The sequence below is a fragment of the Typopeltis vanoorti genome, chromosome 26, assembly GCF_054136105.1.
Source record: "Typopeltis vanoorti isolate ZY-2024b chromosome 26, IOZ_Tvanoo_1.0, whole genome shotgun sequence".
In the NCBI taxonomy this organism is placed as follows: Eukaryota; Metazoa; Arthropoda; class Arachnida; order Uropygi; family Thelyphonidae; genus Typopeltis; species Typopeltis vanoorti.
In genome coordinates, this window is record NC_143574.1 from 15,325,718 (window position 1) to 15,353,566 (window position 27,849).

The 27,849-nt window shown below is 34.6% G+C and overlaps 1 protein-coding gene across 1 annotated transcript in view; it reads left to right on the top strand.

Moving 5' to 3' along the window:
• Nucleotides 1-26,891, top strand: part of LOC150092350 (enhancer of mRNA-decapping protein 4-like) — a 53,710-nt gene extending 26,819 nt beyond the window's left edge. The window contains exon 3 of the mRNA XM_090414849.1: nt 26,387-26,891. Coding sequence (XP_090270975.1) covers nt 26,387-26,570 — 184 coding nt within the window. The 3' untranslated portion in view covers nt 26,571-26,891. The remainder of the gene's footprint in view (nt 1-26,386) is intronic.
• Nucleotides 26,892-27,849: the final 958 nt, after the last annotated feature.

Consider the following 27,849-nt stretch of genomic DNA (forward strand, 5'->3'; position numbering starts at 1 on the left):
TCATTGCTAAAACATTGGTTTCAGTGACAAGTAGTGCCTCTTTACTAAAAAATTAGGACAAAAATATTTCTCAGCATTTTTAAATTACAATATAATTTAAAATAAATATTGCTAGCAATAAATAAGTAAATTACATTAATGAAATAAAAAATGTTGCTTATCCCTGTTAAAACTACTTTAAATTGTCCTTTTAGTTGACAAAAGAATGTTTAATTAATCCACATTAATTCATTCTCCATTAATTTTTATTCATATTGGACTGATATTAAGTATTTGGGTTCATTATGGAGACAGAGAGCAAGCAAGATTTATATTATTAATTGATAAGGGAATTTGCATCTCATTGTGCACTTTTTTTTCCACTTGATGTTCAAAGATATTTGTTCAATATCCTTGAACATTTTTGAAGAGGAAGGATAAATATACTCTGTTTACAAGCATGAAAAATAATCTGGTTAACCCAAATTAATTGTGTTGTATATCACTATTTTAACTAACCCTAACTTTCTGCTCTCTTTTGCTCCTCTGCAGTTGTATTTTTTTTTTTTTCCTGCCATGTATCATGATGAGAATGATAGCAACCAATGTTAAATGAAATATAATATTTAAATCATAATCTAAAACATCATTTAACCGATTTTATTTATTTTGCATTCAAACACAAGTGGTACAACATTATTTACAACAAATTAGGATACATTAGAAATGAGAACAGCTGAAATTTGGTATGTGAATTACACAGGGACTAATAAAGTAAAATATGAAGAAAAAAGAAACTATATATAAGTTATATATAAATATGGTCAGATTGCTCCTCCAGTATTTTGTGCAATCAACTGCTCTTTTGTGCAAGGTGATTGAAGAACGGTGGGGGCAAGAAAGAAGGTGTTCCATGGACTGGGTTGTCCCGCACTCACAATTATCTGGTCTAATGAGGTAGCCCCATTTATGAGATTTTGTTTGCAGCATCCTGTTGTTCAAAATCTGTTAAGGCTTTTCCAAGTATTCGAGTCCAAGTGGGCACCACGTGGAAAGTGTTTGGCTGTTGGAATACTAGTATTATTCTCCAGGTATAGTGCAAGCCATTGTTGAAGTCTTGTCTCCGGAGGGTCTTTAGGTGGTTCAACAGTTGCTAGGAAGCTATGTCAGGATCATTTTGGGGGACACTGTGGTCTGACCGGATAATGGGTGGCGTTCATCATTCATTTGTCTGCTTCCTTCGTCAGCTGAGAATGCAGATCTTCAAATTGAAGGGGGGGGGGGGTGCAAATGCCAACCAAAGTATACAGGTCTCTTAGTGGTGATGGTTTCAGGCATCCTGTAATTAAGCAGCAGCTTTCATTCAAATGCTAGGTCAAGTTTTTCAGCATGGACCATACTGGGCAGGCATATTCAGCAGAAGAATAGCAAAGGGCCAAGGCAGATCATCAGTGTTCTAGGGTCTGCACCCCATTTGGAAGAGGTAAGCTTTCTTAATATATTGTTTCTTGCATTCGCTTTTGCCTTTGTTTTATATGAATGAGTACGATCGAGAGTCATCCCAAGGTAGATTGGGTTCCAGGAATGTTCTATATTAGAGCCTTCCCAAGAAATCTGTAGCTTCCTTATTGTTAAGGTGGAAAAGGCCAGTCTGGGTTTTCAAGGGGTTTGGTTTTAATTGATTACTGCTATAATATGTGGTTAGACTTTTTGAGGCAAGTGATAAAGTAGTTTCAATGCACTTGAAATTTTTTGATTGCGTAGCTATGGCAAGATCATCTGCATAGATAAAATTTCTAATTCCTGGAAAGATGGGGAGGCCATTTTTTGGACATGCTAGCAGTTTTTCCTACCCCCCCTCCCCCAGGTCCACAAAAAAGCATCTGTTTTCCAAGGGGTTCCAGATCCTCCTGATCCAATCAAGAGTGATTGGATCAGGAGGACAAGGCAATAGTCTCCAGTTATCTGTATATTTTATTTCTGAGTGTGAAATGGTTTATAGTATCATATGCTACAGTTAGGTCTATAAAGACTGCTCCTGTGGCTAGTTTTTGTTTTCTATATATTGAGTGAGGTTGAGAATTTGTGATGTGCAGGATTTGCCTGGTCTAAAACCAGCCTGCTCAGCAATAAGATGGGGTTTGATTAGGCTACAAAGAGGTTGCTGAGTAGTGATATAGGTCTGTAATTTTTTGCTTCGTTGGAGTTTTCCCTGGTTTCAGAAAGGCCACCACTTGAGCATGCCTCCAGATAGTTGGTATCCTTAGGGTTCTGAGGCAAGTGTTGTAGGTTTAATAGCCACTCTTTAGTCCTGGATCCAAAATGTTTAATTTGTTCATTACCGATATCATCAAGGCCTGCAGATTTTCTAGGTTTTAATAGGTTTATGGTTGAGTTCAGTGATGGTGAAATCTGAGTTAATCATATTTTGTTCTTCACTTGTAGTTCTAAGTATCATATTTTGTGGATGCTTTTTAGGGAATTTTCCATTCAGCAGCAGTTGGTGAGTAATTTTAATTAGCTGTTACCTGTGGATGCCCATATGGCTTAGTGAAATCTTTCCTAATTCTGTTGATAAAGTTCCATGCCTTTCTGCTACTATGGGTTATATCAATGGCTTCTATTTCTTTTTTCCATGAGGAATGCTTTTCTCCTGCATAGATAGTCTCCTCTGAGAAGGGGTTGGTGTTGTAAAGTTGTAATTAGCATACTGGACTTGTATGTCACTGGAAAGGCCTGGAATGTAGTTTGTGTGGCATCCTTGGGGGATGTGTTTAGTGATTTTCCTCAGTATTTTTATGAATTAAGGATACTCTCAAGGGTTTGGAGAGACTGGTTCTATGGAGTGGTCAACATCTTCCATGAAATCCTTCCAATTAGCTTGTTTGAAATTAAATTGTCATCTGTAGGGGACTGTGTTAGGCATAATGGCTGGATTGAATTGAATCATTATAGATCCATGTTGAGTATGTGGAATGGAATTTAAAACCTTTTTAACACAAATGTTGGATATTTTTGAGTTAACAAATATGAGGTCGGATTATAGCCTCGCTTCCATCTACTACTGTTGAAAGATGCAGGAAGTTTTGGATTATGTATCAGGTTTAAAGAAATGTTTTCAGCCCATTTTTCAACAAGTTCTCCATCTTCATTGGACTTTGTGTAACCCCAATTAATACTATGGCTGTTAAAATCACCTAATGTGACATTAGTCATGTATGCATTATTATTGAGGAGAATGTTGGGGAAGGAGAAAGCTTCTTCTGATGGTTTATAAACTGAGGCGATTGAATATTTTTAAATGTGGTTGTAATAATCTCAATGTTTAACTTTTTTTTCATAAATATTGCACTACCATATTTATCATGGGATATCTCTTTGAGTTTCTGCCATGGATGTAAGGTCTTGTGGTACCTTTCCCTCTGTGAGTTTCTTGCAGGCAGAGGACATTGCAGTCATTATCTCTGCAAATATTTGCAATGAGATCTTACTTGACACTGGAGAAACCTTCAATATTAAATGATATTATTTTTAGGCCTGGCTCTAGGTGGGATCCTTTAGGGCAGGAATTTGGGAGCATTTTAGTTCGATCACTTGCATTTGGTTGATATGCTATCAACACCGGCATTTAACCGATGAATTAAAGTGACGAGTTATCATAAGACCAAAGGCTGGCCAAAGTCATATGGTTGCACATGAGTCATTCCATGGTTCACAAACTACAACTGCAGTAGATGACAGATATCTCTGATTATCTGCTTGCTAAAAGTGGAGTGCTACCTTTAATCGGCTATGATCTGATTCTGAGCACTACCTCCATCAGATACAGGAACATTAGTATCTGCTTCCACTGCGCAATGAAGGCTTCATGAAAGTGGTCTGTATGCTAAATGGCAGGTAGTCTGTGTGCACCCCTATCCTCACATCATAAACTGGACCCAAGACCTATGGATGTTGATATCGTTTACATATGGATGCTAATTTGCTCTGCAAATTGATATCAGGCATGTTCTGATCTAGAGAAAACCAGGGACACTATCATCCCTCTATTATCTGTAAAAGGGACATTTATGGTGGAGGTAGTGTAGTGTGGAGAGGCATCTCATTCTGTGGATGCACTTACCTATATTGCTTCCTAGCAGAACCACGAATGCTACAACTTATAGAGATGAAGTCCTGGATCCATATGTTCATCCATTATGCAGATATATTAGGGGGAACATCCTACCAGATGATATTGTTCATCCTCATCAAGCACAACTTGTGGACAATGTCTTCAAGAAGAGACTAACAAAAGATGTATGGACTGGCCAGCCAGGTCTCCTGAACTTAATCCTATTACTATATAAGCTTCTGGAGACCATTATACACAATGAAACATGGTTATTAGTGCTATATTGCTGTGAGGGGATGAACACATTCCTTATTGAGGCATTTTGACCTCTTGTTTTTTGAGCATTGTCTTCATTACCCATTTTTTTACTGAATTAAACTGTTTATTTACAATTTTTATGGGTGTTTCTTTCACATCTCATATCATACTGCTTTTCACTGAATTACTTAAAAATTCCTATACTGTTTTGTTCCTTAATTTATGGAAACCATTGTATATTACTGAGAAATTATCTTAATACAAAAAGTTAAGTAATATTTCCAGAAGATTTGAAATTTAAAACTATTGGGATTAGGACCAGAATTCTGCAAAGTTTTTGTTCAACACTACTGAGGAGTCCTCTGAGACCAAATGTATTTTGTATATCTGTTTATATTGATAGCAGCTGCCTCGTTTGCTCCAGATTTCCTGACATTTTGTCCATGTTCATAATTTATGCTAGAAATAACTGTATAGTTTTTGATTGAAATTAGTATATAGGAAGTATTCCAAAAAAAAAATTTTTTTTTTTGTCTTATTATGCTTACTGTAGCTGTCGATTTTATTTATTTACTTTCCCATTCAAAAAAAAATAAATAAATAAAAATTCAAAGAAATCTCATTTACAGCATTGAGCCATTTTAATAGCTTCTGAGATATTTAAAGTGAATCTCTCCCCTCCCTCCCTGGAAATTGACTGGTTTTAAATTCTGATTAGAAAACGTATTATTAAGAGGATAATTGTTTTGATTAGCATTAATAGTTTTTATATTGTTTAATATTATAATACTAAACATAATTTTTACTATTCTGTTTATCATTCTGTTATAGATAATAATAACATATGCTCGGCATGAGGCTTCTGATCCACGGATCTACTAGTAATTGTTCTCTTTGAGAGAGAGTTAAGGTATTATCAGTACCTTGAAGCAATATATCAAGGTAATTGTGCTACATTCTTTCCGAGAGAATAAAAAGCTGTAATAGTAACTGCAAGACTTCTTTAAATATACAGATATTTAAAATTTCTATTTGCCAGAAAATATACAAACAGGAATCTCTGAAACCTTAATTCTCTGACCATAAGTGTGTGCAGATTTAAGTGCCTTAAATTTCAAAGTTTTTATAATCAAAAATAAGTGAATTATACTATTTTATAAATTTTCATCATTTATACCCCAGTGAATAGTCTTTAAAGTTTAAATAAAATAAAAATGGCAAATTGCTATTTTTAAGTGTAATTTTACTGGCAATTATTACTTAAGCACATTAATCCTAACACTGAAATTCAGATGTATGTGGGAAACTTAACTTTGCACTGTAAAACAAATATTAAGATCTCCTAAGTGATAAATATGATTAGTTTTATAGTTATATATTATGCAAAATAAGTGGCATAGTAGGTTGTATGTATGAATCTTCTTTATATATCTTAATACTTAACCTTAAAATTTATCATATTAATGTAGCTTAGATAAAAAACTACAATTACTGTTTTCGAAATTATTTAAATAACATTCATGAGTAACATGCGAGAGATGTTGCAAGTAATATTCATATACTATGCTGCAAATGTTGCCCGCCCACTTGAGTCCTTCCCGGAGTTTGAAAAGCACTGACTTTTCAAACTCGGCCTGTTCTGAAATAATCATTATTTTATGCACTGCATTGGCAATCCAGCCAAATTTTAAACTTTTATGCAATACACTTTTGTTGTGTTATGATTATCGTTATTTAAATGCTTCCATTTTACACATGCCTCTCATACTTTGCCTTGAATTCTCTTAATATCAATGCACTCACTGCCCACTTTACAATGCATTCTACTTGCCCATCATCCTCTGTACAAAAAATCTGCTACTCATTCTCCTCATAATGCTGCTCCTTTTACGGGTTTTCAGAGATGACCTTTTCAGTTATCCACTACTCTGCATAGTAGCTTCTTTATATAACTTTCATAAGTTCCTCTTACCAGCTGATAAGTCTCAATCAGATCTCTTCTTCTCTTGCCTGCTTTGCAAATTATTTCTCCTCAGTCAGTCTGTCCTAATGCTCACTATTCCACAAACTTGATATAGATTTTAGTTACTCATCTCTGGGTCCTCTCCAGTTTTTTTATCTGAGTATTCTGAAAAGCACATCTGTTCATTATAATCCAAGTACTACCCAATCAGTCTTATACAGTGCTCCAGTATCATTCTTATCTTTACTTGATAGCATCCTTTTCAGTATAGCCGCATGCATCTTATAAGTTTTACAACTGTCCCAATGTGTCCTCTAATTTCAGTCATGTATATATGTCAGCTTCACATTTTAACGTTAAATGTTTTTTGCCATGAGTCACCAATGGCTTTGTAATTAAAATCTGTGTTTAGAGAAGGATTATTATTTCAGCAATGAAAAAGGATGGTTTGAATATAATTGACAAGTTACTGCTACTCTCGTCCATGGCATGCATGCTATCCATACAACTTCAGACCCTCTCACTATATTCTGCTCTACATCATAGATTGTATTTGCAACTCTGCAGTGTCATGTAACGAGTGCTTTTTCTTTTGAAGATAAATAATTAGCATAATTCCGTCTGTTACAGGCATCTAATAAAGATTTGCTACTCTCTCCTTCCCAACTAGGTGTACTTCATGAAATTTTACCTGCAGACTGGAGTTCAGAGGAATGTTAGTGTTCAGAAACCATACAATGTCAATAATATCTCCCTTTGAACAATTACTGGCCTGATTGGCCAAGTAGTTAGCATACCTATTCTCCAACCAAGAAGTTAGAGGTTTGAATTCCACCTTGGACATATGTGTTTGTTATCATCTGTAGGTGGGAGATGAATTTCATCTCCTGCCCACTTTTTATCTCCATATATGAGAGGTTGGCTGGTCAACCTATAATACGTTAGTACCATATATGGGTAGTGGGTTGGGAAAGGAAAAACCTGTTTACATTTGATTTAAAAGCCTGTAAGTTGTATTCCTTGGGAAATACGTCAGGGGGAAGACTATTCCACAGTAGAGCAGTAGCAGGGATGAAGGAGGAGGAAAAGAAACTTGTTCTGTGAGTTTCAAGGCATACTGTGAATGGATGTTGGGCATCAGCTGTACGTGTTCCAATGGACTTGGTACAGAGTGGGGGAATTATTGATGCTGTTTCAGATGAACATTTCCCATGGAAATATTTATAGAATATACAAATTGAAGAGACCTAACGTCTATGTGAGAGTGATGGGAGCTAGTTAGTAGGAGATGGGTCATTTATCAGTCTAATTGCTCTCCTCTGTATTTAGTCAAGCATTTTGAGGGAGCTTTTAGGAGCCCCAGAGCAGTATTCAATAGCTGGGTGAATTTGCGATTTGTATAAGACTAACAGCTGTTTAGAGGTGAAGTAACGTCTTGAGCGATATATGGGTAGTGGGTTGGGAAAGGAAAAACCTGTTTACATTTGATTTAAAAGCCTGTAAGTTGTATTCCTTGGGAAATACGTCAGGGGGAAGACTATTCCACAGTAGAGCAGTAGCAGGGATGAAGGAGGAGGAAAAGAAACTTGTTCTGTGAGTTTCAAGGCATACTGTGAATGGATGTTGGGCATCAGCTGTACGTGTTCCAATGGACTTGGTACAGAGTGGGGGAATTATTGATGCTGTTTCAGATGAACATTTCCCATGGAAATATTTATAGAATATACAAATTGAAGAGACCTAACGTCTATGTGAGAGTGATGGGAGCTAGTTAGTAGGAGATGGGTCATTTATCAGTCTAATTGCTCTCCTCTGTATTTAGTCGAGCATTTTGAGGGAGCTTTTAGGAGCCCCAGAGCAGTATTCAATAGCTGGGTGAATTTGCAATTTGTATAAGACTAACAGCTGTTTAGAGGTGAAGTAATGTCTTGAGCGAAAGATAAAACCTAGTGTTTTGGAAGCTGAGGATGCAGTGGTTGTGATGTGTTTATGCCAGGAGAGAGGCTTGATGTCAGGGTTATTCTGAGAAGAGAAATCTCATCTCATCTTGTCTAGGAATTTGAGTGTCATCAAAAATAGTGCTGGGGGAAAATGGTTCTTTTTTGTGAGAAATAAGACAGAATTGGGTTTTACTAGCATTGAAGTTGACGAGGTTATCTGAGTCCCACTGGAGGATGGCTTGGAGGTCGGAATTAATGGCAGTGGTGATTGATGTTCTGTAGGTTGAAGTCAGTTGTGTAGAGTAGGGTTTGTGAAATGAAACGGGGGAGTGCAATGTGCTGTCGTCAGCAAAACTGTATTGGTTTGGAGGTCAACTGAAGTAGGTCATTGATATACAGAAGGAAGAGGGTTGGTGAGAGAACTGAACCTTGTGGGACCCCAGCATTAGTTGGATGGTGAGAGGATAGGGAGCCATCTACCATCACACATATTGTGTGTATGTGTCCAGACAGGAAGCTGGCAATTCATCTGCAGATGTCCTGAGACAGTCCAAATGATGGGAGTTGGTTTAGTAATCTTTGTGCCAGACTCGGTCAAAAGCTTTAGAGATATCAAGTGCAACCACTTGGGATTTTCCAAATTTCTCCTTGGCATTTGTCCAGTGATGGGTGATGTATGAGAGTAGATCTCCTGTTGATTGGCATCGATGGAATCCGTACTGGTGGGCACTTAATAGGTGGGTACCATCAAGGTAGAATAGGAGCTGAGAGTTGATGGTTTTCTCCATCACTTTGGATAGGACTGAAGTGAGTGAGATAGGTCAGTAGTTAGATGGCAGTGATTTGTCACCCTCTTTAGGAATGGGTTGAATATAGGTTGAATATGGTATGTTACGATATATACTTATATATAGTAAGATACCAATATCACTTATTGGAGATCTGAAGTGGCTTGAAAAAGTTTCATGTTTGGTCTCTGAAGCAGGGTTTCTTGACTATGTATATATATATATATATATATATATATATATATATATATTAAATTGATAAAAATGGGGGGATGGAGAGATCCTTAGTCCACCAACAATACAAAATGTACTATAGGTTTGCAAAATAATCTTTCATGGGTGAGAGCAACATAAAAATTAAAAAAATAATAAAAATCACTGAAAATGCATTCATGACTTTCATAGCAATTCAGGGGAATATTGCAGTTTTCAGAAATCATAGAATTGTCATTTTAGTCATCTGCTATTTAAACATATTTAAATACATATAAAATCTCCCTCTCTCTCTCTCTTTGAACATATTTGAAGATGCATTCACAACATCGATAGTAGATTCCATGGCACTCACTATTACCTAGCCAGTTTCCAGAGTTCTGCCTGCAGTACCTCAGTTATATCTTTACAATAACATAGAACTTATTTTCTTAGTCCTTCTGGATCTTTTCAGCTGTCTCACCATCTCCTCAGAATCCAGGTGAGCGCATCTGCCCACACACACTAGTCCAGATATGATCTCATTAAAGCTTTATAAAATGATAGAGAATTACTTTAAAAAAAAAAAAAGAAAAGAAAAGAAATGCGTGTTCAGTTTAACATTGCAGTTATCCAATGCAGTCAGTTAACCAGCTTAGTAATGTAGCCTCTAAACTTTAATTCACTTTTCACTATAACCACCAAGTCTTTAGCTTCATTAACTTAAATGCAGCCAATTCCTGTTAATATGATGCTCTACCTACAATATCTTTCAACTATAATGCACAACCCAAGAACATTAAACTAATACTGATTGACATATGGCCGTAGAATGTCTGTTCAGGTCACCCTGTAGAGATTTCTGTATCAGATATGTCCATTATCTTTCACCCCAGCTTAGTATCATCAACAAACAAACAACTGGATATTTTCCTATAGTTCATCCATGATATCATTATATAAGTTAATAACAGTGGTCTGGGTATAAAACTAGTCAACTGCATTCTCTTAGACTCAGCACTTCCATACATTACTTTCTGATATAATAAAATTAGTTTAATCCTTTATCCAAGTTATTATACTCTAACCAAGTGAAAAATAAACTTTCAACATCTTTCTCTAAATCCAGAGTAATTTATTAAAAAAGGGTGGCACACCATTTGGCAACTCCTATAGGTAGAGATGATCTGCTAATGCTTCTGCCTGGTATCTCCACTAGGGCCTGGCTCCCACTGAAGAGACCTCAATAAAGGTCGAAACTAGTCTGGGTTGTGGCCCTTCCCTTAATGCATAACATTAGACATATCCGCATGGAGATGCATTTTGCATTATGGGAGATACTGAGATAGGAGTGATAGTAACTTGCTCCACCTTATAGTCCTGAAGATACTTCAGGCGCAAACTTTGTTTGCTCACACTTGGATAAAGGATTAAACTAATTTTATTATACTCTAACCAAGTGAAAAATAAACTTTCAACATTACTTTCTGATACCTCTCAGCCAGAATCCTATCCATGTTAAGAGTTTATTTTGCATATCTAGCCCTTTAAGTTAGTATAACAACCTCACGTGTGTAACCAGTCAGATACTTAGGTGAGGTGTCTATTCCAGTTATCTGTCAGCGCTGGAAAGCCTGCGTAGAGGATCTCAGTACTATTTATTCCACCTCTAGATGTAATTCCTAACCAGCTTCTCTAAAACCTTAATGACCACACCAGAGATATTGATTGCTGTATAATTTTTATGTTGCTCCCATCCACAAAAAGTTTATTTTCAAACCTGTAGCACGTTTTGTACCATGATATGGGTGTGCTAAGGATTTTTATATATATATATATATATTTTTTATTTTATATAATTATATATATATATTTGGATATTTTTTTTAATTTATTTTTTTACATGGTCCAGAAACCCTGCTCTAAACGCCAAACATGGAACTTTTTCAAGCCACTTCAGGCCTCCAGTAAACAGAGTGGTGGTCTCATATCAGGTGAAGGTCATCTCCCACTTAAAGACAATCACAAACATCCATGGCCGCAGCGGGATTTGAACCTGCCTCAAGGCTGCAGGTTCAAATCCTGCATTGGAGAATGGATACACTAACCACTCAGCCAACCAGTCTGACAATTTGCTGGATGTAGCAATAATTTGCTACATCCAACAAATCCCAGCTCCACTCTTTCCAAAACATGCCTTTAGACTCGGACGACCAGGTCAGGGACATTGCCAATTTTCTTGCATTCCTTCGACACCCATGATGATATCTCATCTAATTCTGAATCCATTTTCCATTTGACTTCCAGAGAGTGATTGGCTCTTCCAAGAGCATATTTGTTATTGAAGTGCACACTTAACTTTTATTTCTAGTGGATCTGTCACTTTCCTGCTGTTGGCATTCACTAAAGATATTTTTGATGATTATTCTTCTTTTTACTTAGTGATAAAAATTCTTTTGTTTCCCGTAGTCTGTTTGGCCAACTTCTTTTTATAATCCAGTTTAGTCTTCCTCATCATGAACATAAATCTCCTGGCCTGCTCTTTTGTCCTACTTTCAAGCTTCTTCATCACTCTTTTCACAGCAGATATTGGATCTGCGACTTATGGATTCCTCCCTAAATGATTCATATGAAAGCATTCTGAAATGATGTCTCAAAGCTGAAGCATTTTCTTAGAAAAGTTTGGTTTTTTTTTTTTTTTTTGGATTAGAAATGCAGTAACATAACATTGAAAAATCATTTAAAAAACATGAATTCAAATAGCATCCAGTTGCATTGATAATTACGACATAATTACTATAATTTTTGAAGTTATTAAAATACTTGGATATTTTAAATTCAGAACTTGTGCTACTTATTTTCTTTTTTAATTTGATGTGGCATTGAAGGTGGAAAGGAAATAAAGCTCTAATACTTGAGTAGTTTGTCTAATGTTACTATAAAACAGTGACCATTAATCTATTTATAGTAAATGCCTAGTCTATAAATCTAGATAACTAAATAAGTGTAAGTAAATATGTTGTTAGCTTAGTTTCTGATTTTAGGAATTATGTTCAAACCATAATTTGCTTGATTGAACAAATGAACAGAATATTTTAGGAATTTTAGTATATTTTTTATTTATATATTTATTTATTTATTAGCTAAATAACAGCAAACAAAATTGCCCTTTACCTGTGAAAAAAAAGTTTTTGATAAATCTTGGAGAGCTTAGCCCATTAGTCCCAAACCTCAATTACAGTATCATATTTTAACCTTACAGTTGATCCTTTGTTTTAAAATAGCAATTGCACATGTTGATGCCAGCCATGGCAACTGTGTTTTAATTTTAAAAGGTGGTATCACTTGCTATTTAATGTCCATTTTTAAGGTTTGATATGGTCAGTAAAAATCTTCCATTATATGGTGGATATATCGACTACATTTATAGGGGTCCTTGTATCTGGTCTGTATTAATATTTTTGCATTCTTAGTTTTGATTTCCTGTAGTTAAGTTTCTTGATATGTTTGCTTCCTGAACTTATGATGTTGTTATAACTAAAGAATATTGGGAAAATAACTTGATCGTAACAGTAACATTACCTGTCTTATTTAATTTATGAAAGCAAAATCCTTGAGAAATGAATAGGTATAAATTAAAGATGCCAAGAAATTATATTCTTGGTTTAATTCTTTATCCAAGTGTAAGACTTTGTATATGACTTCACATCAACTGCCTTAGTATCCCATAATGCTATATGCATTATGGGAAGGGCCACTACCCAGAGTGGTATCGACCTTTATTGAGGTGAAAAAGTAAAGGGGTGGTCATCATATACCTAGAGTGATTAGTATAGGGGTGCAAGAGAGTCTGGTAGTATTAGGAGAAAGAAAAGACATAGATAGTATGAGAGAGAGAAAAGCACTCAGCTTCTTTTATCTGCCATAGCCAAAAGCTATCAGTTTTCCTTTTACACCAATCTCATATAGATAAACGACCAAAAGACCAACTGAAACTCAAGCGCAAAGATGACTGATATCCAGGTAGTTAGCCTTATCTGAGTTAACCACTTGAGTTGACCTTCTCTGCCTGGGATTGCTCTCCAGTCATCCCTGCAATTAACTAAGACCATGTTGAATTAAGAGGATGGAGCTATTTAAAAAACCTCTCATAGCAAAAATAGACAGAATTTTATCATCCCCTGGTGAATATTGCATAATGTGAGTGGTCTACACCACCTAGTCAAAAATCTGATATCTCTTAGAATGCTTCTTTCTAAATACAAAAATCATCTGACTAAACAATAAAATTTCCACAATACAATATTATAAAGCATTTGGATGTCATATTGCTGGTTTTGAAATCCATGTTTCTTTCTAACTTTCCATAAATGATATTTTAATTTATTAATTATAAAAATTAAAATTCTCTTCCCATTGCTGGCAGGTGGTAGGTAAAAAAACTACCTGTTCTGTTAAGTAATGGAATGCTCAACACATTACATAATCTCATTACAAAATTCCACTTACAACAATTACATAATTACATAATCGGTAACAGATGTCACAGATTGGAATTTGAATTTTAAAGGAACTCCATTTGATGGAATTGACTGGAAAATGGCCATATGCAATTCTCTAAGCAAGATCCCTACTGTTAGGTTATCCACTGAACTTCAATAAGTTGTGAAACAAAATGTTGTTGTCAGTACCCAACTGTGGAAGTTTGTGGCAAAAGGGATTGAAGATTTCTTTATACCAAATTTTATTTTTTTTTTAATGGAGAGAATGTCAATGCCAGGGTGTTGTTAGCAGTCTTAGAGTTAAGCACAGGATGTTAGTATTCAGAAACAATCTCAGCTTTTGGACCTTTATAATCATTTACTATAAACAGGAGAAGATGAAAACCTAGGTAGTACAGAAGGTCTGCTTATGTGTGATTGGTCTGCAATAGTTTATGGATTTTTGATGCTTAAATACCAGAATTTTAAGACTGGAAGCCTAAATCCTCCATGCTTCTTTGATACTCGAAGAAATTCCTTTTTAACTTCTTTTGCACAGGCTTACTATATTATTTTCTTCGGTTTCTGTAATGTCTGTAATATTATTATGTACAACCGAGCAGGAAAGATTATGGTTTTAAGTACTATGGCTTTAGAAGAAAAGGAAAGTGTCCCTATTTTCCAGTCTTCTAAGGTTTCAAAGTTCTTGAACTCGTAATATTGGGTAAGTGGAGAAAGGAATTCCAAGTATAATGAGGGTTTCTCTCTTAGGGATTAGTTCAAAAGGAATGCCTCCAAAATCCCACTTTCCAAAAACTTTTCATTTTGTCTTGTCTGCTTTAATAGTTAATTCACTGATCTTGCTGAATTTTTCCAAAATATCAAAAAAGATGTATATGGAATCATTAGCGTTCAAAGTGGCCCTTCCCATAATGAATAGCCTTTTACATCCATAAGGATATGTGAAATATGTAGCATTATGGGATACTAAGGTAGTCAGTGTGAAGTCATTAGTCTCTATATACAGGTAGCCCAGTCATGAAGTGACTTCATGTGCAAAATTTGTTTGCTTACACTTGGATACAGGATTAAACCAAGAATATAATTTCTTGGCATCTTTAATGTATAGTATAACCAATTGAAAAAATTTTCAGCATCAAATGAATAGGTAATAGAAACAGAAAAGGTTAATTGCATGTATTCAAGTGCTAGCTGTTATAATTTAATACAATTCATTCTGAAGAAAGAAGTTCAATCCTGACAAATAATAGCACAACTAGAAGTGAATTTATAAAATATTTCTTCTTTCATTCTGTATATATATTCAGGATCATATTTATTCTTCCAGAACATATCTGGAAGAATAAATATGATCCTGAATATACAGAATGAAGGAAGAAATATTTTATAAATTCACTTCCAGATATGTTCTGGAAGAATGAAAAATGAATTTTGCTATTGTTTCAGCTACATAAGTGAAATGCTTATTACTGTTTTACTTATTGAGAAGGAAAATGGAAATAAGACTTTGAAAGTCAAAGGATATATTTCGAATGTGAGTTGGGGTGGGGTGCTGAAAATTGAAGAGTCTCCCAAAAAACACATTTGAAAAGTTTAGATCCATATCAGAATTGTTGAGACACACATTGTAATAATAAAAAGACACAAAGTAATACTAGCACTCAACAGAAACTGGCTTTTCATCATTAAATAAACAGTTTTCATAATGCGAAGACATTCAAATAATTTTATAGCTGCAGGTGTAAACAGGTCATGTTCAGCAGCTATTTTTGAAGGATTTTATGCTAACTTTATTATATACAAAATAGAATTTTTAAAATGGAAGGTCTACATGTTTTATTTTGAAATGAACAAGGTACTGTACTGAAATCAGAATAGTAGTACATTTAATACAAAAACTCTAAATAAAACTAATAATAAATATTCCACATTCAACTTACTTTTGAGAATACAAGGATGAGTTTAAAAATCCTCTATGCTGTTCATGTTTCGTCAGTGAAATTATGTAATAGCAACCTCCAGAAGCAAATCAAAGACTCTCTCCCTTTCCAGATATCAACAGCATATCCCCTTTTTTATGTGGTATCCAGTATTTTAGATAAACTACCTTAAAAAAAAAAAAGAATGTTTTAGATAAAGATCACTTCATCAGAGAAAAGAAAGCAGGTTATTAAATAATCTCACTTCAAGTCATAGTGGCAGTTCTTGGAAGCAACTTAAATGATGAAGAGGTTTATAGTTCTCTTGTATATAAGGCCTTAATTAGGCTGCACATGGACTACTGCATGCAGATTTGGTTGCCTGATTTTCAGGAGGAGGATGCTGTTTTGGAGCAGCAATGTTCACTAAGTCAGTTTCAAGTCTATGGAATGTGGAGTATGAGGAAATGCAACTTGCAGAGTTTTGTGAATAAAAGGGGAGAGGATATGATTCAGGTGTACAGGTTCGTGAGGGGGTTATTATAAGATTAATGTGGAGGAGATTTTTCATAGAGTAGAAGAAAACAAGGGTAGAACAAGAGGCCATCCCTGGAAGTTGTGTAAGAAGGGGAGTGAGGAGTAGGTTCTTTGCATGGAGAGCGATTGGAATTGAGTAGAATGCATTGTCTGAAACTCTGGTGAGTGCAGAGAGTCAGTTGGTTTAAGGCACGATTTGATGATCTTTTTGCATGAAAGAATGTGAGCCTGCTGCAATGAATCCTTTGACTCCATGGAGAAGATCTGTTGTTAATAATAATGTAAATTTGGATTATTAGTTACAGACATCTTATTAGACATAAAAAAAAATCATCTCTGAACAATATTACTGCTCTGAGTGATTTTGTTCAGAGATATCAAACAATTAAGTATAAACAATCAAGAGCAGACATCGAGTTGCATATTTAGTTAAGCTGGTAATCTGCATTTTTTTTAACAAATCTTAGATTTGAAATTTTCTTTTTCTTTTTTTTTTTATATCAACAAAATTATTTGAAATGGGTGTGATGAATTTAAGGGAATTTGGGCACTTAAAAAAAAAATATATATATATATAAAAAGTCAATTCCACATTCTGAAATGTTGAAAAGCACATATCAAATTTGGTACCATGCGTGGTTGAGCAAAAACAGACTCTATTAATTTTTTTTTTTTTTTTTTTTTTACATTGTCTGGAAACTGCTCTAGAGACGAAATGGACGTTTTTCAATCCACTTGAGATCTTCAGTGAGCATGGAAATATTCTCACACTGGGTAATGAAATTTGTCTTCTACCAAAAGCCAAGCATTCATATATGCCTGTGGTGTAGTTTGAACCTGCAGTTAGTTGGTTGGAGAGCAAGATTCATTAACCACTCAGAACTAGTGGAGCAACAGTTTATGATCACTATTACAATATCATTTCATTTGGATCATTGTAATGGCAAAATTAGCCATGACAGAATTATATCTAGTACATGTATAAATAAACCTAGGTTTTAAATACATGTATAAATAAATTATCCAGTTTGAATCCCATGTAGAATGTGAAGAATGTTAATAATTGCTTTCATCTGAAGGTGAAAAACTCTTATAAAGATTCAAACTCATATGAAGGTGACAGGGATTTTGCTTCTAGAAACTTAGATTCTACAAAACAGGTAAATCAACCAGAACAATTAGCAGGCATGATACACTGGTCTCACAGGCTTAGTTGCTTTGGCTGTAATTTCAAATAGCTCTAGATTGTCATTGTGATAATGTTATATTTGGAATAGCTATTTGGATTATTATGCTGAAGCAGTAAGGCTATGTTTCTTGTATTATGTCTGTCAATGGCATTTGTTTTTCAGGATGGAAAATGCTGCCAAGATGGTAAGAAATCACCACCTTGCTTATTTGGAGGCTTGGAAAAGTTTGGTTTTTAGAGCAGGGTTTCCAGATTATTTAATAACTACCTACAGTACTACTAATACAAATGCACTATAGAGTAACTTTTGTTTGTGCGATTCACATAATAAAATAAATAAAAAATGGACACCAACCAGTCTGACAAGAATGTTATTTAGAAACTCACACTTTCTTATGATTTATATTTTCATTGTGCATACTCTCTGTAAGATGTTTAGGATTGTTTTTAGGTGGGAGATGAATTTTATCACCTGGTGTGAGACCACTGCCTCATAGTGATCTTGCAATGTGCAGAGTGATTTTGCAGAATGGGTTACATTTAAATAGATTTGGAGAAATTGTTTGGTAAAAGAGTGAATATGAGGAGTTTGAGAAATTAGATGCATTAGGATGGTTGCATGCAGATGAGGGTTTCCCATATGAGAGGCAGTTTGATGCTACCATATTTATTCAGGTTGGAATAGTTCATGAAGGCTGCAGTAGATTCAGAGAAAAGCCTCTCAGATGTAAACTTGCTTAGGTGGAGTAAGGTGCCTTTTTTTTTCATCGGATCCTGTAACAGGTATTCAGGGCATGGTCTGCCAAACTTGAGCAACCATAGTGGTGGAAGCAGATGTAGGCTTGGTTCTGATGTTGGGCTGCCCCGCCTGTATTTCTCCTGTTCTATCTCATTTACTGAAGTGTACTTGTATGAGTGTATTAATATCTGAAGATGCTAATTTAACTTTGCTGAAATATTGTAAATTAATAATAAAAAATAATAAATTAATTGGAAAGTAAATTTTTCGTTATTATTTAGTCTACATTATCGATTTCCTGAAACAACATCATGTATGATAATCAAAGCCCACCAGGAGGGAGAGGTCTATGGGTGATTGCAGCTTTGTAGTCTGGATTTGAGGAAGAAGAAGAAGAATGCATGTAAGATGAGGAGAAAGAGAATTTATAAAATTGCTAAGATGTACCTTAAGTGTGAGGTAAGGGATTTGTGGTGCAGGAGTATCAGATCTAGTAATAGCATCTGAGAATCCATCTATTTAGATGAGAGCGATCATGTTCTACTCCCTTGGAAATGACAAATCATATGATCTGCAAGTTGATAGTGATGATATGAAAGATAGCTTGAAACAGTTCCCTGGCTTGAGAAACTGCATATTTAGGGAATTAATCGTGTATGAAAGCAGTTATATTTGACTGTGTCCAGTTAGAACAAATTGCATGTAAGTAAAAATGAATGAGTAATACTTTAAAGCAAGAGGTTGCAGAAAGAAAAAATACTGTGATCCAAGGGTTGATGATGACCAACCATGATGAAGGAAAGATCAGATCATGAAAAGAAGTTATCCAAAAAATTTGAGACAATTTCTTCACCATGCGGCAAGTAAAAGGAATAACAACAATAGTAGAATAGTATTCATAGTGAATACAGATAGCAGGAAGTATTGGGTGCAATTAAGGTATGCATTTTAGGCTTCTCCATTATCTCTCTAAATGCCAAGGGGGACTAGACAAAGGAATAGAGGTATTGGAGTTATTGCAGAAGAATAGACGTAATGGAGTTGTCATTCTCTGACCTCTAAGAGCTGTTCTATAACAGCTCTTAGAGGTCTTAAGTTGAACAACGAGGTTCAACTTAAGTCTAAGTTGAACCTAGTTGTTCAACTGAAGTCCCATTTTACAAGGGTGAAGCTAGAAATGATGCAACTAATCATAAACCAATCGCTATCTTTGGAATAGTCATTGAAGTATTGGAAAGACTAGTAACAGCATGTGTCCAGATGTTGGATAGATAGCAGTTTGATTCTCTGTAGACTGTAAACCCTTGCTAAAGTTAGGTCACATCTTTCTTTATCAGTCCATATGTCTATTTTATGTAGTAGAGACATAGAAAATTGATATACCACATTACTTCTGGATTTTTCCATGGCAAATGGATATAACATATTACTTAGCATATCCACAAAGTTTGTGACATGGATAAGCAAGTGACTGACAGATATCTAAAAGTGTTGTTTGGTGATGCTGAATAAGAGAAGGAGGGTGAATATTGGTGAAGAATGTTCTTGATATGGACTGTTGTTGTTTGACTTGTACGTTAATGATATTGAGGATTGTCAAGATAGTGCTTCTTACACTTTTTGAGACTGCAGAACCTTACATAAATTTTTTTTTTTTTATTTTTCCAGGGAATCCCCCTGTGAAAATCTAATAAAAAAAATTATCAGAAAGGTATTATGATAATGAACCATTACCTGCAAAACATTTTAATCAAGAAAACATGGTATATAAAATTTAAAATAATAAAGTAACATACTTATTCTAGACATTATTATAACATACTTATTATGAGTCATTTTAATAAGAATTAAAATTGAATTTTGCTGAGGCATTTGACAGGATTCCATAAGATGTATTGTACAAACTTGAGGTTGATAGGGATGCAAATAGGTTTATGCATATCTTTTTCATGGTATTACAACACCGAAACAAATCATAGAAAGATATTGAACTAATTTGCATTTCACTGAATTTTAAGCCAGTATCTTCACTGCACAACTACTTGTCACAATACAACTTCAGCCCAACAACTGTAAAAAAAAATAATAAAATAAAAAAATCTAGTTATACATTCAAGCAGTGCTTCCCAAACTGTGGGCCATGCTTGGGGGCTGTTAGTTTTGTTGAGGGGGCCATGAAATAATGAAAACAAATTTTAAATTTTTATTATTTCTTTTTTGTTATTTTTTTATATTTTAATGGAAAAAATCACACATTAGTGTTGGTTCACAAATTTTGTTCCTGCGCTTAATGAATATTAGTAAGTATATGCTTATTCATATGTTTCATTTCAAAGTGATAAGAAGCACAAAAAAAGCTTACAAATGCAAAATCTTGCTCTCATTTAAAATGGCCAAGTTTTTTGCGCTTTAAATTAATGTTTCATTGCTCATGTTATAATAAATATTATAACAATGTATGTCTTTATTACGATTTTTTTTTTCAGTGGGGGCCGTGAAATATTTTAATTTTTCCAAGGGGTCCTTTACATCCATAAGTTTGGGAAGCACTGCATTAAAGGGTATCAAATTAGGATTTTAGGTCTTTTATACAGTACAGTTTGAATTGTTCTTATACTGATTCTCCTATTCTTGTGTAGAGGCTTAAGTGCTGTGAGGACATTATGTTGGAAGTTTAATGGATTTTTTACAACACTCAAAAAGAATTAAAATAGAATTTAATACTTCCTATATTTCGTCCTAGTCACTAGGACATCTACAGGGATTACAAAAACAATTAATGTAACATGCACACAAAAACTTACAATACTAAGCCCAACCACGTGGGTGACACTAAAGTCCTATCTAGGTGGAGCGCCCTCTAAGGGCGGTCGTAGGTGGCCTGTGGAATGTAAGGTGGGACCTCTGGTGATGAGTGTTTCCCAAATCTTCGGAAGCTTAATGCAACTATTTATTTGGATTTGGTTGGTTTCTGAGAGCTGCTGCTGCTGCTTCTAAGAAAAGTCTCTCTTTCTTGAATTTGCTGTGGTGGAGCATGGTGGTTTTCTTCCATGATAATCTGTGGGTGGTGTCCAACACATGGTCAGCCAAGCCTGAATGGCCATAGTTGTGTTTAATGATGTACGACTCCAGGCGAATGGATGCTGATCTGCCTGTCTGTCCAAAGTACACCAGCTTACAGGAACAGGGCTTTGTAAACTCCAGGCAGAGAGAGAGGAGGGAGCTGATCTTGCGTAGCATGGATAAGGGTAGCAAGTTTGCGGTGGGGCTTATATGCTGTGTGTAGGTTGTACTTGTTATTGTATTGTAAGTTTGTAATCCATGATTTAGTATTGTAAGTTTTTGTGTGCATGTTACATTAATTGTTTTTGTAATCCCAGTAGATGTTCTAGTCACTAGGACGAAATATAGGAAGTATTAAATTCTATTTTAATTCTTTTTGAGTGTTGTAAAAAATCCATTAAACTTCCAACATAATGATTCTCCTATATTGTAACAAGTAAATGTTCTCTGAAAATGCTGGTATGAAATCCAGTATGCGTCACCTAACATCTTTATGATTTATTGTTTTGGTGCTATAATACCATGGAAAAAAGATGATGGATAAACAAGTGACTGACAGATATCTAAAAATGTTGTTTGGTGATGCAGAGGCTTAGAGAGTTCTTGACATGGACCATTGTTGTTCGACTTGTACATTAATGATATCGAGGATTGTCAAGATAGTGCTTCTTACACTTTTTGAGACTGCAGAACCCTACATAAGAAAATATTTATTTTTTCAGGGAATCCCTGTGAAAATTTAATAAAAAAATTATCACAAAGGAATTATGATAATGAACCATTATTACCTGCAAAATATTTTAATCAAGAAAACATGGTACATAAAATTACAAATAATAAAGTAACATACTTATTCTAGAAATAAGTCATTTTAATAAGAATTAGTATTTTCCCCATTCATTGAATTTTTTTTTTTTTCAGAAAATACATCTAATGCAAGTTATAAATATGTGTATGCATGGGAGAATTCCTACAAGTTTTGGAGGAGCCCTATGGTTGTGCAGAACACAGTTGTAAGAAACTAGATGGTGGTATCCAATGCTAAGTTGGGTCAAGTAATAAAGGACATATACGTAATCCTTACAGACTGGTTCAATGGGGAGATGTCAGTTTAATGTTAAGTGCAAGATTATGCATTTTGGACTGAAGACATTGTAAACAGAATGATATTACTGGGAATTTGCAGGAAGTGATCAGTGATGCTGGAATCCTGGGTATAATGTGAATAGTAAAGTGAATTTTAATAGCAACATTGTTAAGGTGGTTAAATCACCATTGAGAACACTGACTTAGGTTAAGGATTAATGACTGTAAGATAAATATATGATAGACATCTTTAATGAGGAGAAAAAACATGAATGCTACTTAGGTTCTACTTTCAGAGCGAACTGGAAGAATTAATTTCAGTTTATTATTATTATTATTATTATTCAGGCCTCCATGGAGTCAAAAGACTCATTGTGGGAGGTCCTTCATAGGAAACACAGTCTATCATACCACTCATTGACCGTTCCTGCTCTCACCACTCTATCAGGCAATGCATTCCACGGTTCAACCACCCTCCATGCAAAGAAACCCTCACAGGTTTAAGTAACATAGGTTTAGTTTTGCAAAAGAATGGAGGATTGGCGGTAAGATTACAAATAGAATAGGCAATGGAGAGATATCAGTATGGTATTATGATCGAAGAGTGTTGATAAGACTTGATGAAAGAGTTAAAGCTTATCAGTTATCAAGGATGGGATGCTGGTCCATAACATAGACTGGCTGTAATTTATGGAACAGAATATTGAGATGTAAAGAAAAAAATATGAGCAAAGATGCAGAAGCTTTAACGTCTGCATCTCAGTGAATGTTTGTTGGAGATAACCTGAAATACAGGATCAGAAATAGTTATTAGAGTGGTGGGAAGGGGGAGGGAAGAATCTAAAGATGGCTACCATTGGCATAAAGATGCACCAAATTTGCCATGGTAGTTTGGGCATGTAGAAAGAGGATTGGAGATAGAATAATTAAAATAGGGTTACTGGTGGATTTACCACAGAGAAGGAAAAGCCCAAGAAAGCCTTGATTAGAGGTAGTAAGAGAAGACATTGAAGATTGTGGAGTAAGTAAATAATTAGCGCAAAAGATGAGGGGAAAGACCCGAAAAAGGAACCCCGATAAGTGGGTTATAGCTATAGAGAAATAGTAATACTAAATCCCAAATCTTCTTGCTCTTAATTTGTAAAGCTCAGTGGTTTATCACAGTCAAGTAATTGGTTTCATTTAAAATAATGTTATGATTGTGGTAGTTAATCCTGTCTGCATGGACTGCTAGTTATGCTGATGGATGAAACTCTGAGTTTCCAGAAGGAGAAAACCTTAACACCTTCATGCATGATTGGCTAACTCACCTTCAGTTGAGAAGTCCTTATAAAGATTCCTGGCTTCCTAGATAGGATTCAAATATGTCATTCCAACCACAGCATATTGTTACTACTTAGTTGGGCTATGGATGCTCTTCTTTCCAAGGCATCTTATTTTTTCATTTTGTAATAACAAATACCAACCTGATTTGCCATGTGGCTAGTGTTTTCACTTTCCAGCCATCAGGTTGTGGGTTTGAATCCTGCCATGACCATGGATGTTTTGTAATTGTCTTTAGGTGACAGTTGAGTTTCATTACCTGATATGAGACCATCACCCCAGACATTGGAGGCCTGGAAAAGTTCCATGTTTGACCTCTAGAGCATGGTGTATGTATGATGATAAAAATGAATAAAAATGCAAAACTGTGTAAAATTAATTTAAAAAAAGAAATTCTTAGCACACACACACACACATGGTACTAATACTCAAAAGGTTTGCAATCTTTCATGAGTAGGAATCATTTTTAAAAAAAAAAATAAAATACAAAATGAAAAAATGACTGCTCCCCACCATGAGCATTTTGTCAAGTTCTTCAGAGGCTCACCTAACGCTTTCTCTAAGGGATAGATAAAAACTCGTAGTTGTTCCTCAATGAATTTGCTTTGAAAGAATGTTTATTCCTGAGAACTAAGCCTCAGATGAAAATACTTTTTTGCTGAAAATCTCTGTAATTAACTGTTAAGTCTTTGTGGCTTTATTATAGCAAGTGCATTCTACTGTGTTTTATCAGCAAGCATGTTCTATGGACTACTGCCAAAAAGTCATGTTGGAGCAACATAGTGCAAAAACACAAGTCCTATGATACTGAAGACTTTAAATTATGTCTGTCAGGTTTCCTACTGGAAAATTATAAGCATTTTTGTTTTAAATCAAATATTAAACCATCTGGCATGACCAAAATTCTACACTGAATCCTTTTCTCCTGACCACTTTAATTTAAAATAGCTGGGAACAACAGCTAATCTCAGGATAAAAATTGACTGAGTTTAGGGTAATCAATTGTGATCATGACCAGTCTTTTCCTGTTATCCAAGAGTGGAGCTTTCAAACAAATATACTGTTGTAGTTGTTATGGTAGTTTGATACATTGTCCACATTGATATTCTGGAACCTCTAGAAATTTTTAGTGATAGTTGTAGGGACAGTTTGCTCAAGATATCAAAGAGATTCCGTTTTTATTCATCTCTTTTCACCCAGAGTTACTTTTGGTGTTACTTATTTTTCTCTCTCTCTTTTTTTTTTTTTTTAGCTAAGGGATGATTTAGATATTGTTGCCATTGAACCTGTTAATGTCACACTGCTTAAAAATGCTTCAGATGTGTGGATGCCACAAATGAGAATTCTCTAGAAGTCACAAATATTGAATGCTGTTCATGGTATGTTTACAGAAAAACGTATGAGCACCTGCACAGAAGCAAAGTAATGTGTTGCCCACATTATTTGGTCGTGACATTACAAAAAATTCACAGGCTGTGTGTGTTTTTTGTGAGATTGCTATTTTCTCAATTATTTATGCTTTATAATTGCACTTGCATATAATTGAAAAAAATCAGTTTCTTTCTACAAAATGCATTTGGTTTTAGTGAAATTCCAATGAATTAGGTATATTGCACAATCTGTGGATCAACAACTGCAGGTATTTATTACAATGGTGGATTATCTGTAGAGAATAGGATCTGTGAATTGTATGAGTGTCATAGCAATGCATTTGATGTTCATAATGCAAATTAAATATGTTCCAAATATAAGATTGATTTATGGCACTCTTTTGTACAGATATAAAGAGTAGTATGTGTACTAGAATAAAAAGTTTTTAAACTTTTTTTTTCTCTTGTTTGTCCCTCATATTTATCTGGTTAATATACTCTTTACATATACTGTCCTCACTCCATATTGCACATCGGATTGCAATAATTAAGCGATTTCAGCTTGAAGACATGTTCCCATCAAATATTCACACTTGCAGTTGGTATTTTTGCTGACTTCATTTTTCTCCATTCATGGTTTAGCACCAGCAACCCTTTTATTATTACTTAGGGATCTTTATTAGCCTTGCCCCACATTTTCCTTCATTTGTTATATGCTGCCAATTTTTGTGCAATAGAACTTTTTTACTGCAAATTTTCTATTTTAGTTTTTTTTTTATATATAATTTATACATTATTTTACCACTTGTTTCCAAGTCTGGCTTAATCCAAAAATGGTACACTGAAAATGAAATTTCCTGATTTGTGGGATTAATCATTGATATATTTTTAAAGAAGTTAAATATAAACTCTGCTTGTGCATGAAAATATTAATGTGCTGGTACCGAATAGAACCAAAAGTATAATTTTTGGAAAGAAGTGTCAAAAATAACTGTTGTTTTACTTCATTTTCTTCTGGCATTCATTCAGAGAAACAGATTAAACAAGTGCAAAGCCACATAATGAACATGTCTTTGTGACTATAAAACTTGAGTTGAATGTAAGCAGATTATCGAATTTATTTCATAAGTGAGAAAGTTATTTAAACTAAAAAGTACGTAATTACTGTAGAAAGTTGTCAACAGAAGCTGAGATTTGTCATTTCAAAAATTGAATATGCAATAGTTTTATTTTTTGGATGTAATACAAAGTATTATGCAAGTGTTACTTATGATTTCAGTGAATCATGGTAGAATTAGCTTCATGTCAAGCATAGTTGCCACCAAAAATAGTTTATTAGTTTAATCAATACAGTAAACAGTTTTGTTTCAAAGAAGTTGATACTTAATCTCTGATCACTGTTGTAAATATGATTTTTCTTTCAGATACATCGAGCAAGCTATTACAAATTTAGACAGCAGCAACCCTGTTACAAGAAATCATGTTGGTAGTGTTGTTGGTGGTCTTCGACAAAAACTTTCTGCATTTATGCAGAACAATCCTAATCATAAATTTGGATGCAATATAAAAATGATTCTTATGGCTACTCAATCATTGATGACTTGTTAGCTCTTCATCTTTTTATCATCTAAATAAAAAAAAAAAAAACATTTTTTCATATCATAAAAAAAGTGGACACCTAAGAGTGACGGATTCATCCTGAAAGACTTAGAATACGACTACAGTGACCATATTTTGTGAATAGAATTGTCATCACTCATAACTTCATCTTAGAGCGATAGTTTCATTTCATGTCAACTGTGAAGAAAGCCATAATTTTCGCTTGATTTTTTATTATTTTTTTATTTTATTTTATTTTTTTGTTATGGATCCATTGAAAGTGTGTAGGAATGTTATCACTGACTGTTTTTACAAATGGGTGTTTGTTTTAGTCAATAAAACATTTTATAATAATATTTTTGTAAAATTGTATCTGTGTGTATGTGTGTCATTCTGTTGAATAATACAGTCAGCTCTATAGCGAACTGGTAAGGATCTGAGAAATAGTTTTTATAGTGCAAGTTTGCTACAATGATTTTTTTTTTCTGAACTGCTTTATGGGAGACCCTTAATCAGGATTTTTTAGAAATTGTGTTAGTAAGTTGATTCATTATAATACTGTTTTTGTCATAGTAAGTATTAGCTGGAGGTTGTTTTGATGTCACAGCTCCCATTTACTTTTCAAACTGTTATCAAGAACTTTAAGGTTTCACTGTCAGGCCAGTGAAACCTTAAAAAGATCCACTAATAAAAGATGATTATATTGACACTTGGGCAATACTCATGTCTTAAGTAGTACAAGCTAAGGCAACTCCAATGCTAAGGCCTGTATTCTCATATGCTCTGGCAAATTTTATGAAACTTTCATTGTTTCTACAAACATTCGGCTTTGAATTAATGTTGGATCTAGTGGAATGTGTGTGTAATCTTGAGCTACAATCTTCATCAAAAACTAGTGAAATATATAAAATCAGCGAATGCCTTTTATAGAATGTAGATGACATGATTTTAGCGCTATCTTTTGGACACCAAAAGGGAAGTTCCATCTCTCTACCAGTAGTCAGAGATAGTTTACCCAACACTGTCACTATAAGCAGTATCTGATGAGTTGACTGGCAAGTGTTGCTATCTCTTGGTCCCTAACATATTTTTGTTATTTTCTGAAATACTGTATGTTTTAGTCAAATTTTCTTGAGTTTGTGGGACTATGAACCTGTTTGTCCATGCCAGAAATTGCCTAACTCAGGAATCGGTTGAAGAAATGCTTTGATAGAGTTATTCTAGTCAGTGACTAGAATTGAACTTAGGTCATTCTTTAGGTGGCCTAGTGCAGTATATATTTCACTAG